Source organism: Aplidium turbinatum, chromosome 13 (assembly GCF_918807975.1).
Source record: "Aplidium turbinatum chromosome 13, kaAplTurb1.1, whole genome shotgun sequence".
In the NCBI taxonomy this organism is placed as follows: Eukaryota; Metazoa; Chordata; class Ascidiacea; order Aplousobranchia; family Polyclinidae; genus Aplidium; species Aplidium turbinatum.
In genome coordinates, this window is record NC_137484.1 from 9036776 (window position 1) to 9058654 (window position 21879).

The following is a 21879-nucleotide window of genomic DNA, read 5'->3' on the forward strand; positions in this document are numbered from 1 at the left end:
AGTGGCGTAGCCAGAAAAAAATTTGGGAGGGGCCAAATATTTGGTGAAATGATGAGAACGACAAAGTGTTTGATTAAGCCATCGCCATCTGATGTTAAGTGGTGGGAGGTTGGAGCGTGCCGAAGGCACGCGTTTTCTAGGGTGGTCCGGGGGCATGCTTCCCCGGAAAATTTTTGCAAATTTACACTCAAATACTGGATTATAGCGCTTTCTGGAAACACTTTTAGGGTAATATTTGTATGAAATTTATTAGCAGATAAACAGCTACTAACTTATTAAATGTAGCTCTTACACACAAACGCGCAAAAACTGCGTCTAAAATTAGAGAACACCAAAAACTCAGCTACACAAAAACTCAATAACTACACAAAAACCCAACAGAGTAAGCCATTCTGAAATTGCTCCACAAATTAGATAAAAAAAACGTAAATAGCGTAAATTTTGCGCGATTTACGATTTGCAAAACTTATTGGTGTCTAAAACAAGTCCTTGGGGCTGTTAATAGCCAGATGTCTTGGAAAACGTTATAAATTTCTACAAATTTTACTATATTTTCAACAAAGGGCTCAACTTCGGAATCCAAAATTTAAAAATTTGGGGGGGGGGGCATGGCCCTTTTCGCCCCCACCCCTGGCTACGCCTATGGCCTACTCCCTATTCTGTAACACAAAAGCAAATCCTCTCTTTTAAACAAATCTGACACTTTGCAGCTTTGCGCTGCAGCTGTAATATTTAGATCACCAGACTTTCGTGGCACACTTGCGACCCTTTTGTGGCACACTATAGTGCCACAGTCTGTTCTAAGGTAATTTCTATTGCTTTGTCGTGTTTTTGTTTCCTATTTTTAAGTGTCATTTTAAAATTTTATATAATCTTGTTTCAATTGTACAAAATAACATGGAAGTCGTCATCTCTTCTCCCCTTTTAAAGTTAGTACTAGTTGGATCCGCCGCTGCTTCTTGGCCTTTCAGATGTGACCTGGGGCGTAGTTAGGGAGGGAAAAGGGGGCAATTGCTACCAAAATATTTTAAATAAGCATTTCAACCTGTGTTACTACATCTTTTGACAGAGTTTCACTGTTGATTTAGGTTGAAACTACTTACAGAAAGCGCAATTTTGAGTTGTTGTTTTTTTTTTACAAATTTCTGGGGGGAATTCTCCAGACCCTCCTCCGTGTGTATCGTCTTCGCCGACTCGTTGTGGTCGTTCTTTTATAATTAAATGATTGACTACAATTGAAGCATTTTGTGTAAAAATGCGATATGTCATTTTTTTTAAACTGATCTGTTACAATACCATATATAGATGACTAACAATAACTTAATAGGATTAAATAGCATTATTGATGTGTTACAGTTTTCAATGACCTGCTTCAATTTTTGGCACTTCTATTAGGTTTGCGAAACTACCAGGAAAAACCAATCAAGGTTTTGTCAGTCCGAGAATAAAGATTCAAAAAGTTATAACTTAGCCTTTGCACTTTTTAAGAAACATTTACGGGGGAGGGTCGCTAGTCCTCACACCCGTTGGTCGACGTTGCCTTACATGCGAGAGTGTGAGCTTCCGCTGTTGGGGTGCTCAGCGAAGGCAAGTCGACCCTTGTGTTCTATCAGAAACAACTTAGGTTTGTGGTACGTAACGAAGTAACACAACACATAGTGCCACACATTGATAAATTTTTGTAAAAAATGGCAATCAAAGAAAATAGGCCCACTTCACTCATGTTCTGGTAAAGAAGGTATCAACATAAGTAACCAATCAAGTTTTTGTGACGATTATGAGCATGGCAATGCGTGAGCAAGGTTGAGCAAACATCAAGCCTGTTGATGGATTGCTGGGAACTGGGATAATATCAAAAGTAAACTGAGTAACCAACAAAGCACACAAAATCGAAGCCTATGTTTATAATATTTCTTCATACGTTGTGTGATAAAAATACACATGATAAAGTTAGTTTTAATCAGGCAACTGAAAGTTGTCAGACTTATCGCAGCACAAATTCCCAAGGCTATATCCGTGGCAAAGTTTTGGTTATAATTTTCAGCTAATTAGGCTTTTTATAAGATCTTTTTCAAACATTATTCAAACAACGCAAACCTCACTTCAACAAGCAATTATTTGCTGGAGGGGTTTTCACTGAATTTATATTAGATCACGTTTGCTTCTTCTCACAATCGCTTCCTCGGATAGTTTTTTGTTGCATCTCGCTATCTCGCAATCCTGTCTAGTGACTACACTCCAGTAGGCTATACGTTACAACAAAATGTTAACTAACAGTAACACCTTTGGTAGCCTATTCTTCAGTTATGTTTGTGCTTAACTCAGTGCGTATTGCAGTTCTTTGTTCAGTTACTTGTCATTACATTTATTTACAGTTATTTGTTTTATGTTTAGACGTATTAGGTATATCTTGATGAGGGCAAAGAGTTTTTGCCAAAAATTTGAATTTATTATGTTGTTAGTCCGTTAGTGTATTGTATTTGTTTTGAATAATGCAATTCAATCCTATTAAATTATTGTCAGTCCTCTGTTTACGGTACAGTTAAAGTTATTTGTAAACCACGTAACTTCACAATATGTTTGTTTTTTTATTTCAGACGACAAGCATTTGTAAATCAAAACTGATGAAGTCGAAAAACCACAAGAGATCACTGCCACAGCCTTTTTCAATTTTTTGTGTAATACTGTTGCTAGTTATTGAAAGCGTGGAACTATTAGATCCTTTGTCAGCAAATCGTAGCCTCAAGGAAGCTAAAGAATTTACTGCAGAAGTTGGTACAGATATTTCAATCAATTGCACGGCAACAGAAGCGGAATTTGTAACATATTCCGAAGTGAGAAAAGGCGTTGTCATTGTGTGGAAATGGAAGCCACAGGTATGTTGTAAGCTTATCAATAGAAGTTGAGTTGGCCGGCTACTTAAGATTGTTTATTTTAATTGCATTAACTAACTTAGCTATGTTTAGTCTAAAATTTTTGTATCTTTAAATTCAAGTGTTTTTCAAGCAAAGACCAATTACTTTATAAATATTTACTGCCAACTGTCAAGAAGAAAAGGTGCATTTGAAGCAGAGCTATAAGGCTACATTCACCACACTGTTTTTGCAGAGTAGTCTGTCTATTTAATCGTAGTTGTAATTTCAGGATAGTGCAGAATGGGTTTACTTGAAAAATGAAAGGTTGGGTGACAGTCAAAAGCAGCTTGGTTCACAAAACAAGGTGTTTGCACATAACCAGAAAACTCGGAAAACTGTTATTTCCAACCTTTTTCTCTACAACGTTGCGGTTAACTCAAGTGGACTGTACGGGTGTTTTTTCAAAGAAAGTAAAGCGCCATTGGACCAAACTGAGCTATCCGTTGGATGTAAGTAGCTAGCTAGAAAACAAATCATGGAAACTTAAATCTGTGTGGGAGACAGATTGTAATGGCCTACAATTTTAGTAAAGACTTGATTTTTCTGATTCATAGACAAAAAAACCTAAAAACCACACTGCATTTAATGTAATGCGATAACTTGACAATAAACTTAAAATACAAACGTTTTCGGCTATACTCACGTTAGCCCTAGCTAGCCATGTTAGCTGACCGATGTTTTACATAAATTGAAATTACAAAACTGATCTACATACACAAAATCAAAAAAAAGAAATGCATAAGAATGAAACTGCAAGCCAGAGGAGAGGGAAAATCACACGACACTTAATTGAGCAAGGCAAAAACACGCATCACATGTCTTGCAGTTTCATTCTTATGCGGTTCTTTTTTTGATTTTGTGTATGTAGATCAGTTTTGTAATTTCAATTTAAGTATCACATCAGTCAGGTATTTAAAGGTTAACATTAGTAAAGTCAAAAACTTTGTAATTTTTAGCTTATTGTCATGTTATTATGTTATTTTAAATGCCGTGTGGTTGTTAGGTTTTATCTGCCTATGAAGACAGATTGAGTCAGCAAAAGCCTAATTACCTTTTATTTCCCAGAACAAAGCTATGTTGTTGAGCATCGTGAATTTTGGTTGTAAAAAGATTTTAAAAGAGTAATTCTTCATTGTTAGGCAATGAATAATTTACATTTAATGTTTTTGTATTTTAGTTTAGAAAAACCATTGTATAACTTTGTCACATATCAACTAAATTCTTGATCAGATCCCCCTGACAAACCTGAACTCTTGCGTTGCTTTACGGATCCATACTTGCAGTACATGAATTGTAGTTGGAATGTTGGAAGACCGACATACATCAACACAACATATCAAGTGTTTTACAACATAACGTGAGTTTGCTGGAATATCTGTTCCTAGGAAATGTTTGTTAGCTTTTGTTTTCACTTTTCGTTGTCATGCCTGAAATTTGAAATCCGCTTCAAAGAAGTTTATTTCTCGTGCTGTAGCCTTCGCTTGTCTAAAACCGGCAAATAAGCCTACTTACTTAAAAAAAACATAATAATTAATCATCTTTGATGATCATTAAGCATCCCAAACATGCTTTAATCTCAATATTTTTACAAGATAAGTTTTTCAGAAACACAACTTTTTAATGTGAAACGTCAGACCTTTACAAATGTCTAGCTCTAGTCTAAACTCTAGAATAAAGCTGTGAAAAGCGTCATCTAATTCATCTTGCTTTCTGTTAGAGATAGAGCTTTCACCACACAAACTGCGGCTTCTTGCTAAAAAATATACATTCAAGCAAAATATCACCAAAGTTTGAAGTATTGCAAAAAAATAGTAGCCAGGTAACTCCAAGAACAGAAGTGACCAAATTATGGCCCGAAAGGTTGGTTCTTCCTGACAGCTGCCCTGTGAAAACTGCAACGAGTGTGATAACGTGCAATGTGAAATGCTCATCAATGAATGATTGACATTAAATCAAAAATGAGTTAAAAAAGCGATTTTTGATTGTATGCGCATTGATAGTTTCACATTCAACGAAGTTAATCAGCCATTTCCCTGACCCATATTTCAACTTACAGTTTTAGCAGCAATTACGCTGTTTGTATTAAAACTTAAGAACTTTTGCTGTTGTCACTGATTAAACTATAACAACAAGTTTTTCACAGAAAAGGTTTGGAAATCGAAAGTCACTCGACAATGACAATGGCAGCTTCCATCTGCTTTGATGTGACGTCAACCTTTACTTTTGTTTACGATGTCCAAATTACAGCTTCCAATGCGTTAAATTTCTCACGCTCTGAGATATGGCCATTTACTCCGGCATTTTGTGGTATACGATTTAAGCAACTAGTCTATGCTTCTTTGAAGAATCAATGACAATATAATTTAGCTGATTTTTACCGTTTTCTTTCATCAATCCAATGCATGCTTTCAAAATCAAATTGAACAAAATAAATTTAAATCAGGTAATTGGCGTTGCAATTAATGGAAAACTTAAAGATTAATTACCGAATAAAGACAATATTAGTAGACGGGTGAATACGAAAGGTAAAGTCTTCACGGTATTGGCCATGCTTGCACTCTTCTATAATTCTGAGGAAAGTAACCTTGTTTGAGATACTGTGTTGGACTGTTTGTAGCCTAAACCACATGCACCAAAAGAAAACAAAGTTATTGCGGTATCGTTTTACATTATGACTGTAGCCTATCAACGCACTATTTCCAATCCTTAGCTACTTTTTCATGCTACCGTACCGAGGAATGAAGCGTTCTTTTTTAACAACGCTCATTATCTGCGGTGATACTACAAGTACAAGGAACCTAATCAAAGATGATAGTAGACGCAAAGGTTTACTTGCTTCCTTCCGGTTGAAATTTTAAAGTTTAAACCACCAGGAGTGAATCTGAATAGCAGATGCTTAACGGAAATATCTTGAGTTGTCAATGAGGTAGTTCATTCGTAAATCTAGACACCTTGGTTGGCCTTGGATGAAGTAGTTGGTTTGGTTCCAGTGTTTGTCAACTGTGGGGGAGGGGTGAGTGGCTTCTTGACAAAGAAGCTCAACGGGATGGACGCCAATAAGAATAGAGATACTGCATTGTCTAACGGTCTGAGTCATACACATTACACAACACTGGTTTAAGATATAGCCTATATGTGTATTATGGTAAAATACCATACTTTTAAAATAGTTGTGCGATAATAATTTATCCTACCAAAATATTTATGTCTAAATCAAATCTTATATTTTAAAAAGGAAATCGAACCGCCATAGATTCCATACTTCAACTGAAGTTTCAAGTTCGGGGAATGTGATTTATAATACCACTTGCACTGTGGTACATTTCCATGAAGAAAAACTAAACGGTTCCAACTACAGCCACAGCTCATCTGTTGTTGCAAAGTCATCAAGTGTCGTTCGATGCAGAGTTAAAACCCGAATTTCTTTGCCTCGTCCGGAAACATACCATTCAAGATTACACGCAAATAACGCTTTGGGTTCAAACAGCTCAATTCTTGAAGAAATTTTACCGAATAATCGTGGTAAAAACCTTGCGTAACTCATGATAAAAGCATGTCAAGACAGAGTGTACCTTGCAGTTTCCAGGAGTGTTGCACTGTTTTTAACCTTAAACGCTATTTAAAGCATTTATGATAAGCTTTCACTAATATTCTGAAGCCGTTGCATAAAACCTTTAAAACTATGCATTAGATCGGCAAATGGCAAGCGCTGTAAGTTAGTAGCTGAAGAAGGCTTGTCGAAACCGTGGCTGCTATTATGATCTCCAATAGCCTACTTTGCAAACGCATTAACAAGAACCGACCGTGAACAATAATTGCATTTTACATCTGGTAGGCTACTAATAGGCTATTACACGAGTTGTCTTACTTGAGTTAAAAGCCTTCATTTAACGCTTTGCTGTTGTAAAGTGAAAATTTTCTATGAGCAGCAGTTTTCGGTTGCGTTTTGCGCAATTTTCATTGTAGTAAGCTGCATCAGAAACGCTTCAGTGTTTTTAGGGTGGTTATGAGGAGTAGATCCAATGCGTGACGTTTAAAAAAACGACCAATGGTTCCCTACTACATTTTTTTTGAGATTCTGTTTCAAATCTAATAATCTTTGCCAACCTTTTTCAAAAGAAATTATAACTGAAATTATAGTAGGCATACAGCAATAAGGCGACCATATATCCTCTTTTTCAAGAAAAATGAATGGTCTTTCGAGGACACTCAAAAATGCTCAAATGTCCTCTTTTTTGGAACTTTGAGCTTTTTCGTTTTGTTATTTTCAACAGGATTTTATTGCTTCCAGCACATTTTATTGTTGTGTAACTTTTCGGCGACAGCTTGTGTTTGATTTCCAAGCATTTTCTGTAGGCCTACTGATGTAAACCTTGTTGAGTTGTTGGCGGTCAGCGGTGATTGCGAGCAGAGCTCTGAATTCACTTGTGCAGGAAATTTCTTCGTTTTAGGAAATGTGATCAACAAATTCATGACAAACGAAATTCGTGACGAAATCAGAATTGAACAAATCAAAAAACGAGGAAATAAGACATTAAAAAATATGACTTCAACACAAAAAAATTGTAAAAAGTTTGTCGTGTTTATATTTTACGGTCGTATTATACGGTACGATCTATTATATATTGATTCAACCACGTTATATCAGATGTTGCTGATTACCAACTTAAGAGTTTGGCTCGTTTGTTATTTTGAAGCAAATCGGAAAGAATGTTTAAAAGCGCACTATGCATAACATAGCCTACTGCAAAAAGAAATCGTTGCGTGGATACTTAGCCTACAGCTTATACATGCAAATAGAAAGTATTTTATTTATGATGCAGCCGCCGGCAGCCGCAATGGTGCAAGGAAATTAGGGATGAAGGAAATTAATAGATTTTTAGTTGAATCCGTTTTTATCGTCGTAACGGTTGTGTAGCCTACAATATCAACCACATTTTGTTCAAGTAATTTCAAAATTTCGTTAAAGCTGATCTTCACTTACTGAAAAAAGTTAAAGCTAGAGATGCTGCCTAATTTGTCGGATTTAGTAGAGTTTAGCGATCGTTGCTGTTTGACTGAATTTTTTAACAAATCAGATTTTTGTCACTTTTTGATGACTTGTAATAATATAAAATCTTTCTGTTTCCTTAGGGAAGCAGTAAAAAAATGCGAAAAAGTAAGTAAATCGTTTTATCAGACTGTTAGCAAGTGGGTAACAGTCTGGCTGGAATTTTCTGAGTTGCATTGTCCTCGTTTTCCAATTCTTGTGATGTTGAAAGTCAAACTGTCACTTGGGGAAGGAGCAAACATTTTTTTAAAACATTATTTTTGAAACTTTTAGTTTGACAGGTAGCCAAAATTGATAGAATTCGAAAAAGTCTTGCAGAATGTAAAAAATCAGGCCGTTAAGGGAACTGTAAAATAGTCACATGCCAAACCTGACAAATGAATTTGTCTTGCTTTTTTGCGTCTGTTTTTTTGTTGCATAGGTTTATGATTCTCCAAAATAAGTGTAAAAGATTTTTCAAACGTATAATTCTACTTCCATTGTAGTTGCTGGCAAAACTTGTCCTCTTTTTAAGCTATGAAAATATGGCTGCCCAATACGATATATTTGTAATAACACATCAATAGTGGTAAGATTGATGCGACTTCGGGGCAAATGGCTCAGAACATCTTTGTGATAATAAACTACAATGGAACTATAGTGCAAATAAAAGCATATAATGATAAAAAGGAGACTTCAAGAAACGCTTTATGGTACTTGCACTTACGCTTGTTACTTGTCCTACACTTACACTTGTTACGCAATTCTCAGTGCTCAAAGGCTCCGTGATGCACATTGCACAGCTAGGGAACCATTGAAATTGTTGCTAAATGCATGAAACCGCTTGGTTTGTTATGATATCCAGCATGGTATGATAACCCACTTTTAATCAGTATTGTAATTACTTTATATTAATAGAATTAACAAATAAGCACGTTGCTTGTGATTGCATGCTAAATTTAGTTGTACATTTGGGTCGAATGGTAAGTTGTTGATTACATTTTGGTTTGTTAGTCCGTTTTTCCATCATGCTTCGTTATGGCTGAAATTTTTTATTGTAAAAATTTGGTCCAAACGACTGAAAATCTAATGCATTGCTGCATAATACTTCAATAAAAATGGCATTTCTGCCTGGATTCTTGCTGTACTGTGCAGGTTGTAACTTATTGTTTCGGGCTTATAAAGAAAATTCTTTCCAAGTAAATTTGAAGACGTTAGACTTCTAAAGCAATTTTGATTGATGTCAGGTATTAGGTTAGATTGGTAGTTAATTTTAGGACTCCTATCCTAACTAAAAAAATCTTGTTTCAGTAATACTAACTCCGCCAACGAACGTGAGAATATCTGCATTCGGAGACACGGATGAAACAAGATGCAGTAGCTTGTTTGTGACTTGGATAAAACCGGAAGGAAGCAGCCATTTAAATTTATTGTATAAGATTCGATCTCGTCGTACTGAGTATGAGGAGAAATGGACTGTAAGTGACCATGCTTACGGCCGTGCTTATCTTTTTCTAATCTTTTTGCTTTTTAAAAAATATTTTAGAATATTATAAGATTGCAAATTGCTTTTATGTAAACTTTTACGTACGATTTTAACGGTAAATCATCACACATCACCACAGAATTAACAAAAAGAATATTGTAATTTCTTGTTTTTGAAACCAGTTCGAAGCCCACTTTTTTTCGTTACAGCTCATGCTTCTCTTTCTATGTTGTTAATTCTATGGTCATGTGTAATGATTTACCAATTTTAGCAGCCTTATACTTTTGGCATTTCATTCGCTTATGCTGAACAAAGCCCTTCCTTGTAACGATACCACATAATGTTATGCAAGGTCTTTAAAAATATCACTTCAAAAAACACAAATCCAATGAGTAAACCAAATCAGTCAGTTGGGAAACTTGTATAGTTTATTGATAAAGCTTTCGCCACCGTAAAGGCGGCTTCTTCAGTATCAAGTAAGCTACAACAACTAAATGAAAACATAATAATTTAACACTACTTTACTAGTGAGATTTTCTATGAAGACTACAACAACAACTTCTTAACAGTTTTCAAACCTAACAATCTCTTCCTGCCACAGTTTTCGAACCTGACTCATTTTGTTTACTTATTATGTTTAACTGTTCGGTTGCATTCTAAATGAAGGATCCTTTTATATAAATATCTAAATCTAAATCCTTGTATAACTTTCCATCCTTAATAATATCAAGGAACCAGAATAGCAGTTAAGAGACATCAGCTCCTATTTCTTTTATTAAAACACAGATCCGTTGAGTGTTTTCGGCCGACCTCATACCCGCAGTAATGGCTCAAAACACAGACAAAGTAATGTTTCACTTTGATTCTCTTGAACAAAGTTGGAAACAGACGCTGTAATCTATATCTTTGTAACAGGAAGAAGAAGTACATAAAAATGAAGTTATTTTGACACACCTTTCACAATCTACGTGTTACGACGTACAAGTGCTTGCTTTTCATAACGCTCATGGTCTCCTTGGTGGCTCAAATAGCGATTGGAGCGAGGTGGTATCGAACAGCACTCAGTTCTGTGGTAAGTTACTTCTGCTAAATACAATATTAAGGACAGAGTTTAATGTAGGCTAATGTTTCTTGTTGGTGGTAATTATTTCATTAAAATTAACATTTTTTGTAATATTTTTTTATGAGACCCAAGACAACGTTTTACAAACGTCGGACAACCTCTGTTGTGTTAACATTGAGTAGACCTTAGAAAAAAATAGAATGTAGTAGTATAAGCGTGTGTTGTATCCAATCGAATTTTCCTCAAACTCTTTTGCTGGCAGCAAAATATTTCACTAAGTAATTTAATTTCGAACAAAAGGAAATCAAGAAAAAACTTAAGTTGAAACAGTTAGCTTATGCATATTCTGCCAAATAATAAATCCACCATTTCACCTATCATGGCTTTGTTCCATTTTTTACGAAACTTTTTGTTTCTCCTAGTCCCACCTGATACATTTCTATTTGATTCCATTTCTGCCACTTCATCTCCGGAACCCTCTGACCGGTGGGAAGTGAAATTACTTTGGGTAGCTTACACTCACCATTATGAACCCGGCTTTAACTATAAGGTTTCATACACCATGTTTGGAAAGACACATCAGGTGCATTGTTTAAAAGCAATTACAGTTTTTTTATGTTTTATCTATTATTCTGGGTGAGAATATGTTTTTGTTTGTTTTGGTCCAGCTGTTTGGCGGCTTTCTGTTATTATGTTATGGCGATTGCTGTAAAACTATCTCTTGTTTCTATTGCCACAAAATAAATTCTGGCTTCGACCAGACCAATAAATAGCTACACTGTGCTTGTGTTTAATTTTATTTTTTTATCGCATTCGTAGAGCTTGCTAAAAACATTTTCTTATTTTCTTTACTTCATCAAAACGTTAGGTAAACCTTTCCCAGCCAGCAAATTGTCTGCAGACGTTGAATCAATGTAGAAAAGGACATTTGCTGACTGGAAAGTATCTCATGGCAAACGTTTCGATATTTTAGTCAAGTCAATGAACAGCATAAATGACAGTTTGCAAAGCTTGCTATTATGAATTCAACTGAGGATTGTGTTCTACAATTCAGCTATATGAAACTATGGTTTCTACATTTATTTAGTGATACTGAAAATGACATCATCAACACAAGATATCGTATAAGTTTTATTGACTTTTTTTACAATTTACTGGATTGATTTTGAAGCCAGCTAGAGTTGGAAACTTTTTGTCAGCAATTTATTTTCTTTAGATAAAAGTATTTCAACACTTTACAGAAACAAGTTTAGTATTTTAATGTAGTTCGGTAACGGGGACATCTCCAGATTAAAACTGGACTACTACTACTTCTCTCTGGAATTTTTTTTGCTGAATCAATCCTAAAGAAGTTTAATTAATTACAAGAAAGCAACATCACAGTTTTCATCATGACTTAAAATTAAGACCGTTTCTCATCCAACTACAAAAAACGTTACTACTGAATGTCAGTAGTCTGTAGGTTCTGTGGCTATTTTGTGAGGCTATGATTTTTGAAGCAACTTTGCGGTAAGGCAATTTGATTTGTCTGAGCATTTTTTGAGTTTTTGAAAAAGTTTGATGTTGCAGCTGACGCCGCTAGAAAATAGAGCCACGTTTTTAGTGAATGGATACGGGAGCATCGTCATTGCTGGAAGTTTTTGCAACTCGAAAGGTTGTTCGCCAGCAACGTATGAAACCACTGACCTTAAAAAAAGTAAGGAAAATATTTATTTTTTTTCTATTTATAAAATACTATCTTATCGTTGTTCGTTGTTTTATGAAAAAAAAAAAAAAACGTTGTTTTATGAAGACTTATTTGTGCTGTGGCTGAGGCTCCCGTTTTTTCGCTTCAGAATCACTTCTCTCTGCCGATCAAAATTTTTATTTTCAACTCATTCCTGCGCATGTGTCGTGCCACAGCATTTCGTAACTTATTTTCCTTTGCTTTTCGCTTCTCCTGCCACTCTTCACTTCAAAAAAAAAAAAAAAATTCGACTGCATTCTTGTCCTTGTTATTTTTGGGAATGCACAGCATACACAATAATGTCGCGGTCGCTCTCCCATCAAACAATCGCTTTTATAGCGTTATACCGTTGTTAATTTTATGTCGCGTTCATAGCATTGCCGATCACCGACGATGTCAGACTATCACTACAGTCCAGCAATGCCCCAGAAATAAACTGGAAAACTGACGTCACAGATCAACCTGATGAAAATGAATGCATTGTCCGATTGTGTTCCTCTGTCAGGTACCCTACTCTATCGCACACGTCATAAGAAATTTTCTGTTTGAATTATCCTAACTGATGGTGATCCAGACAGTTTCATCAAACTGACAACCTGGCTTTGAAAATGAGAACGTACGCGTTCCCATTCGAACATCGTAGTCTTATTAGTTATTACCTTCACGTAAAAGGCAGCCTGTCAAATATGAAGAATATTATATAAACTTGAAGGCTAAAGAGAAGTATTGGCTGACAATATGTCGTTGTCGTAAGAGCTTTTGGGGAAAAAGTCAATCCTATTACCATCCGGGGTTGGCGGTGACTTCCCTGACAAACAGGAGAACAACACAAATAAGCTTATGTGAAATTTATCTTGTAAAGCTATTTACCGTAACAAAAAATAGATCAGTTTAAAGTTACAAGTACAAGATAAGTCCAATACTTGATTCAAGCATCGGGGGATGAGAAAATAAGGTTCTCATACTAAGCCTTCGGCACAGATAAGAGTAGGGTGGCCAGTTCCTTTCTCTCGGCCGCCTTTTCTTCAGCAACTACGCCCACCCAATTTATTACACCCCGGGTAGAGGTGAGCGGTGTTCTTCAACAACCAGCTTAAGCCGGGAGTCGAACCAGGATTGCATGATTGGATGATTGGAAAGCGAGCGCCTTATCCGCTGCGCCATCCCACAGCCGTACTACAGTAAAGTAGTAAACACTTGTTGTTTGATGCTATGTTCTTTTTTACAAGATTTCTTTCTTGATTTAAACAGGGATCCAGATGGCTTTTACAGCATATTCACTGTTGATGTTAATTCCACAAATGAATCGGTGTCAGCTTGTAACTTTGATGCCAACCATGACGTTCTGACTAACTGTTCTGCCGGGCAGCTAATCATGCCACGCGTCGACGTCTCGCCGTGCCAGCAATACTATGCTATTGTGCTTCGAAGTAGTCATGATGGCATATTCAACATATTGACTTCATCTACGTCAAGCAATATAATTACGAGTAAGCGGTATTGTTTTTTTAAAAATGTTGAAGTATTTTCACAGTTCAAGTGGCTGCAAATATGACCGTTGAGAGCCCTGGTACGACATTTGAATGGACGTCAGTTCGATACAGTTTAAGAGCATGCGATTGGGTCATTGGCAAGATACTGGAATGCTTGTAGTTGGACACTAAGATTGGCTTTCTTGCCTTTCCGTTTTATCTAAATCTTCGATCCTAATCTAAATTGTTATAAAACTGGATAGGATGAACATACTTAAGCAATTCTTCTCCAACCGATATTTTTTACGATTTGTTTCATCGCGTGTGTTGTTTTCAGGGAACCCTGTAATAACAACTACGGGTAACTTCAGTGCCACAGATGGATCAAGTCAAGCGCATTACCAAATCAACACAGAATGGGCATGGAAGGAAACCGTTTGCACCAATCTTCACAAAGACCTGTTCTTTTCAGTAGTGTACACCCCTATTTCAGGGGCTGAGTGCAGTGAAAGCAACTCATGTCAAGGAAACCGCCCGTTTCACTCTTTGGTAACATTATACAGCATGTATTGTGGTACACCAGTCTAATGTAGTTTGATTACTTTTTTGTAGCAAAAGATAGTTTGAGGGAGATTTTCTAAAACAAAATTATTTTGAAATCTCATGATCGTTGTTTCGTTTCAATTTTGAAGTGGACATAAGTCACACAAGAATCCACACAACACAGAAAACACTGTGAAATGCAAATTGGGTTATTGTTGTCAATGATTTACTTTTTTTCTTCTTAAATAAAAAAAAAAAAACAATTTACTAAGCATTGTTTAAGATTTATGGATATTCAAACAAATGTATTAACGTTTTTCTTTACTTAAAGTAATGAAGTTTATTGTAAACCACGTTTGCTGTCATAACGGCTGGCTTTCTATTCACTGTAGTCTCAGTCTGTCAAACTAATTGTTACCTAACGTACTCACAGATTGGTAATTGTTCTCAAGCCGTTACGTATCATGAGATTACATCGAACATCTATGGAGCGACCAATTATGATCTTGGCTTGGGTTATTGTTGCAAACCAACTGCAACATCATCATCCACGCTGTGCTTTGCTGCTTCGAATGTGACTGACCAAGTGGATACACGAATTGGAGGTAGGTCAGATGTCAGATTTTTTTGCAAAACTGCTGATGTTGTGATACATTCTACAAGAAAAAATGAAGTTTTTGTAAAAAAGGGCATGATTAAGATAAAGAATTTTGAATCCCTTTTCGGTGAGACTTTCTTGACTTCAATCCCCGTTTCCTATGTAACAGTAGGTAGGCTATTTCAAGATATTTTGAATGTGTTTTATGATATCAGCTACTTTTTATTGATTCATGCCCATTTAAGTAGGCTACTAAAGTGTCAGTACAGGTAGTATGCAAAATTTATGAACAAATTGCAAACAAATTTTTATTTTTTTAAGAACCTGGAATTCCCGTGAAATTACATTGGAACGTAAGCGACAACACCGTAAATGCCACCTGGTTGCCTCCAACCCACCCGAATGGACCGTTGGACGGCTACAAAGTGAAGTATGGTCGCAAGTTAAACTCATCAAGTGGTGAAAGTGGCACCATAAACGACTCGGATTTCACAGAGATTATAACTACTCGGACCTCAATAAACTTACCGATCCAGTGCTCCAGTGACGACGAAAATGCAGCTCATTGGGTTAACGTGACTGCTTTTAACCACATGGCTGAAGAACGACTGTATGGAGAGACCGGACAATTACAAGGAACAGCATGTGCTGTTTTAAGTAAGTTTTTTTCCTTTGCCTGAAACAGACTTTTTTAAATTCCAGGCAAAAGAAGAAACGCCAGGTTATAGTAGCTTTGTATTGCATCGCTGCACCACGACTATGCTACTTACCGATAACATATTATGATAGTGTAGGCTATCTTACAGCTTAAAAACAATCAGAAAAATGATGGTGGAACGACGCAAACAAAAACTTAAAACTGAGCGTTGTTTCACTTGTGTTAACATTTTGGAATGTTTAACAAGGCTACAATTATAGTAGATGATAAATTGAGAAGAGATTTTATCTTTTGACACTGACACCCTCTTACTTGAACGCCTGATCTTGAAAAATCTCTGTAGATATCCTGGCACAACGAGCTCTTCTCGTAACCAATGATGATTGTGTCTACCTCAAAGAAACATAGAATATGTCTTTTATTTCTAACCATCACAATGAAAACAACACACGTCAACATAGCAGAGATCTAGAAAAAGGGTAAAAGTGACAAAATGCGAACATTAAGACTAGCTTGAGGCTAAAATAGGATAATAAATTAAGGTAGATCAAGATTGTGAATGTTTGCAGATTTGGATGCCAGTTGGAGTGGATATGTTAGCATCATTGTTGGAGTAACCTTTTGCTTGGTCTTTGTTGTTATATTTTTGCTTGTGGGACATTACTACAGAAAGCGTTTAAAGAAGATGATAAGAAATTCCCTGTGGCCTCCAGTCCCAATTCCGAATGTATTCATTGATCTTCCTACCAACACAGAAAGCAACGAATTTTCTAAAGGTCTTCCATCTAATGGTGTTGAAAATCATTCTAATCCTCTTTTCACACGAGACAGGTACGATGCTGATTTTATAAGTGTTGAATAAGTAATTTAGGCTGTAGGCCTACAATCGTTTTATGGTCTTGGAAAATTTTTTAGTAGACCTACTTCAAAAACGAGCAATGGCTATTTCTTACCTCAGGCGTATAGCCTATACTTCTAAGTTTAAATAAGTTAATAGTGAAAACAATTAATGTGAACACATTATTGTGACAGAGACACAGAAAGTATTCAGAGCCATGAAAGTCCAGATAACATTCGCGACATCAATGACGTTATGAGGAATAAAGACAACAACAAAGGTAGACGGAATGAACAATGTCCAAGAATCTTTTTGCAAACTTTATTTGTTTGCACTTGCACTTTATTGAAATCTATTGTCGCTGCTTTAGGCTAACGAATTGCTGATCTCACGTTACTGGAATAGGCTATTTGCAGAACAGTACAAGAACATTTTCTGCATGTAGGGACGTAAGACGTTTTGTAAGCTGGGATGTAGCCACGGAGGAAAGGGCTTGGGAGATAGTTGTCCCCTCAAAATTTTATCTTCCCTTTAAAAATATGTTTTAATGTTATTGTAACGTTTTAATGCTATTGTAATTCATGTTGAATGACGTGTGTCCCACCCCAACAATTGCTTTTGCCTTCCTAAAATTATCTTTCTAGCTACATCACTGAAGTAAAGGTTACCTTAGAGATGTTTTACTTTGCAGAGCACTCCAAACCTGAAACAGCATTAGAAAGCAAAATTAGCTCGATACAGAAGCCTTGCTGCGGAATCTCGAATTATGCCATGGAGAAAGAGCAGCCAAACTCAGCAAGACATTATCCTTCTGAAGACCAATATGATGGTTCTGAGCATTCGCCGTACAGTGTTATAACCCCGTTGCTTTCATTAGTATCGGACAGTAGCGACATAGGAGACTACGCAAAAGCAAACGTTCAAGGAAATGAACCGTTCTGGAGGATGATGCTCTATCCAAATGGGGCAGCGTCATATTCTCACCGATGCGCAGGAGGATTACGGAGGAACCGTCCGCATAGTTACAATGGCAGCTCTGGGAACAGTTTTACAGCGGCAGGTTATGTAAGGTATGGCAAAACAGCTTTATCTCTTTCCTACAATCGTTCATTCCCATCTAAAGAGGTTTTACCTGCACAAACTGTGTAAACGTGTTTTTCTTGCAACTTGAATAATAACTAATAAACAAACCATGGAGGTTTTATTGAGTTTGACATTCTATATAATATTAAAAAAACGAAAAAAATGACAGCTTTCTATTTTCTTTAACTTTAAATTTTCTTCAAGTTGACGATGTTTCATGAAGAAATTACAGAAATGCCCAGTGGCTCCGCAATCAACTGAATTTGCTTTCAGGCAATGCGAAGATACATCACCTAGTCCTGAAAACAACTTCACAAACTTTAAGTTCAGTCGCAACAGATTCAACTCTCACCACGAACAAGACAATCCGCCTGTTATTACGTACACCAAGCTTGCTGTTGATGAAGAAGGTGGCCCAACACTGGTAGAAACTCCAACTGCATCTCGATTGAATGTCGACGATGCCTCTTCTGGTAATACCATTCACAAATGTTTTTGCAAAGAAAGAAGTAATGCTTTTACAAGCAATGAAAGTCATAAAAGGTGCAAGGTAAGTTCAAACATATGGCCTAAGCGTACATGCAAAACAGAAGCCTACTTTGTATTTGATTTATAAACTAGCCTAAAAACGTGAGTTTGAAAAAGACTAAAGTTATACTCTTTTTCCTATATTTTCAAGGTTGCGCAGGAATTGTGTATAGTTTATTGGTTAAACCATGTTTCAATATAAATGTTTCTTTAGAAAACTGAATTATTTTATCAAATTATTACGTACGATGCATTTCAATGTAGCATGCATTTTTTGTAGCTTCAAAAACTTAAACCCCTTTTTTCTTAAAAAAAATATTTTGAGACTCAGATAGCTTAACTCAAAAGTTCAATCTTTATCAAATTGTTTAGTCTACATTTCCTTGAAATTCTTTTTAATTTTTAACTATCAGACTAACCTTTTACTACAATTTACAGTGCTCTGTTGAAAAGCAAAACATCAGAAGATTTCGTGGAGAGTCATGGTATGATGGTTATAATCGCAACCAAGCTTCTTTACCTGCCATTGATATTGGACCAACAACTCAACCGAATCCTGAAGAAGCTTTCGCATTCCATCCTCCAAGTTACGTGGGACAAGTCGCGTCTTATGTGCTCGCGCCCACTACAAACCCAAATAGGTTCATTTCTGGAGTCACTACGGATTGTACAAGTGACGGTGACTTTGATAGAAATCCAGGAAGTTCTCCGAATGGTGTTGGCTCCGAAATTCGTAAATGTTCTTCGGGTTCTATCGACTCTATAGACGTTTTGTACCGGGATGTTCGTGGAAACCATACGTCACAAAGTCACCCACAATTACGTAACAACAAAAGTCATGAACAGTTGCAAGAACGTTGTCGAGATTTTCCTGAACAAGACGATTCTCTTTCATATGTAAAACAATGCGATACTTATGTTACTGTAGACGAAGCATTAAACATCCCTCCCGATCTCTCCTTGTCTCCCGGTCGGAATGGTGCTAACTTCCTGTCTAATTCATACGATGACCACTTGGACAATTCTACCTTCCCACAGGTAGGTACAGACTAATTGTTTAGCAGTGTACCACAGGCGTAGAATAAACGAAGATCCATTTGTAAATAAATTTTCTTTTTGAAGTTTAAGAAAACTTTGGTAGGTTTATCTGGAGCAGACCGTGATAGCCTGCTGCTGGGAAAATGTTAATAACTTCATACATTCGCTCGGATTTCTTCTACTACATCAGGTTTAAGAAATAAGATGACAAAACTTTGTTTTCTGGCCACACTTGAGCTTTTATTTTTATAATTTGATGCACAGCTTTGGCAATTTTGGCAATGAAGGTGCTCAGTAATAGCTTACCTTTAATTTGCCATTTCTTAAGAATTTCGCATTGAAAACATATAGGCGTCAAACTCAAAGTTGTAGTTGTAGTCGTAGTTCTTGTACAATGTATTTCAGTTATTTTTGCCTTGCTTTAGTACAAGTTATGATGTATGTAACAAACGTAACCTCAAATATGCCACTTTTACTAAAAATTACAATTTATATCATCATATCTCAAAAACCGGACCAGATTCAAGAAATCAGAGCTCAGCTTCGGATTTTTTTCGCCTACGTTTTCCTGAATCAGTTTTCATAGTTTATTGTGACCAGTGATACGTATACAGTACCTTTACATTATTTTCCTAGTTCCACTTCAAAGATGGTGAAGATACCGGTCTGCCCGAGCAAAGTTTTTCACTGGACAACGCAGTCACTCATTTATTTCACGGTCAAAATTTTCCTAGCTCTGTAGCCGAAAACGATCCTCAACACCTTGAAAACAATGAAGCTAGTGAGTTTGGCTATATCACCACAGTGGAAGCAAAAGATACAAGATAATAAGCAAACAGGCCTACTACCAAAAAGTTACTATTTTTGAATTGTTTCAACGCCGCCAAACATTGAAACCCAGCAAAAAAAAATGATTGTTGAGATGCTCTATGGAAGTGCCTTGGTGCCTGATCCTTTCTTTGACTTTAGAATCTTTTCAATAATTTGATAATGGTTTTCTTTGTTGAGATGCTTTTATTTTTTCCACAAGTCAACATCTGTCAATCCAGTGCAGATAGTTCATGTTTGTTTACAAAAGCTAGAGGGAAACCTGCAGGAGTTACTTTTTTGGTGACTGGATGCAAGGGCGAATTTCTATGAGTTTATGAGGTTAACTTCTGCCTAAAGGTAGTTCAAGTTACAGTTGCATCGCTGATTGGTACATGGTGTAAAAACATACACATTTTGTTGCATTTGTCATTTTGTAAGGCTACTGTTGTTGTTGCTTTTGTCGTAGCAGTTTAATATTTTCAATGACTATTTTGTTGAAATACGTTGTTTTCAATCATTATGGAATTAATCTCGCACAGATTAATTATTCCAAGTGACCCATGTTGCTTGTTTAAAACTATACCAATAATATAATTTAATAATTCTTATTTTTGCATAGCACTGCATTTCATCTTAGATGTGTGTCCTTTTACACTAGTACTTCTCAGGGCAGAAAGTTTTGAAGCTGCCGAGAAGACCACGTTTTTGCTTATACTTTCTTAACATTTTAATGTTCAAAATCGTCAAACTTCTTGCTTGTACAATGTTCTAGATTTGCAAAATAAAATAGTTTCCCCTGTTGACACAGCATATCTCGCAAAAGTCGAAGACGTTTAGCTGTAGCCGAAGTATCAAATCATCAATTTGGTCTGTTACCCTAAGTCTTTTTTGGTGGTGTAGGCCAAACGTTGTGTTTGCATGTGAACATCACAGTGTGAAGAAACCCATTTGTGCAAACAAACATTTTTATTGGAAGTCAGGTCAAGATACTAGAACTAGTATAAAATACTTTATTTGCTTGAAGACAATCAAACATTGCTTCTTGCTTTCACAAAAATGATAAAACCGAAGCAATTTCAAGCAGAAAAGAGTGTTGACAGAGTTGACTTAGCTGAAGAGAGTTGCTTGTTTACTTCACTTTGTAGACAAATCTATAAAAAGAGGTGGCATCAAAACGACGGCAAAGAAAGTTAAGATTTAACCGGTCTTCAAGATATTAAAATGTTCCTTTCAATATCATTTTGTGGTCACGTTTTTTATCGTTTCTGGCAGTAAAGGTCCAGTTTTTCTTAATTGCATTTTTGGAAGGTTTTTATGTGTAGAACATGTTTATGACGTTTTTGACAAAGGTTTTCTTGGATTTGAGAAAACCATTGTAGGCCTACACAGAAGTCACCTCATCAGAGATGTAGCCTAGAGTAGAGAATAAGTGCACCTCAAAGGGATATGCTTTCATTAGGAGTGACTGAAATTAAATTTTGTCTTAAATTAAGTTTCTTTGTGAAGATTTTGTTTTGGCCAAGTAATTTTTCTTTCGCACACTCTTGACTTCCATTTTATTTAACCTCTTTTTTATATATCCCTATTCACAAGGTCGCCATGGACATGGACCCCAAAATAAAGACAACCGAAAAATTAAATTTTCCGAAAGGGAGAAGATGATGCTAACCAGCTTGTAGAGCAATGGAAAAGTCGTTTCTAGTAAAGATCTTCATCCAATTGTCTTCAGGTTCATCCTTGCGGAACACATTATCTGGATTCTTTTTGAGCAGAGCATTAACAGCCAAAACCTCATCGAACAACTCATCCTTTAATGTCATTGGAGGATCAGTTTTCTTCGCCAACCTCTTAACTTTCTAGTACTCAATTGTTTTGATGTGCCAGTTGATGTGCGTTGGATGCTTTTCAAATCGGTACCACTTATTAATGCATTCCAAAAAAAAAACATAGAAGTTTTGTAATTGTTAAAAATAAGATGAACTAAAGACTCAAGTTAAAACAGCAACATTTCTTAGAAATATGGACAATAAATTTCTCTGAAACATTGTCCTTCAAAATAGAACAAATCTTAGAAATAAGGACGGTATGGCAA

General features: G+C 36.2%; 1 protein-coding gene across 1 annotated transcript; it reads left to right on the forward strand.

The window, feature by feature from the left end:
* Nucleotides 1-1783: 1783 nt before the first annotated feature.
* LOC145781617 (uncharacterized) lies at nt 1784-20707 on the forward strand. The gene is made up of 20 exons (XM_082593291.1): nt 1784-1802; nt 2695-2876; nt 3145-3364; nt 4146-4272; nt 5059-5222; nt 9256-9422; nt 10346-10502; nt 10916-11076; nt 12063-12189; nt 12595-12724; nt 13471-13709; nt 14029-14240; nt 14668-14839; nt 15154-15489; nt 16060-16321; nt 16523-16608; nt 17020-17398; nt 17685-17961; nt 18378-18977; nt 19614-20707. The coding sequence occupies exons 1-20, from the start codon at nt 1784-1786 to the stop codon at nt 19803-19805; spliced, it is 4209 nt and encodes a 1402-aa protein (XP_082449417.1). The 3' UTR covers nt 19806-20707.
* The last annotated feature ends 1172 nt before the right edge of the window (nt 20708-21879 follow it).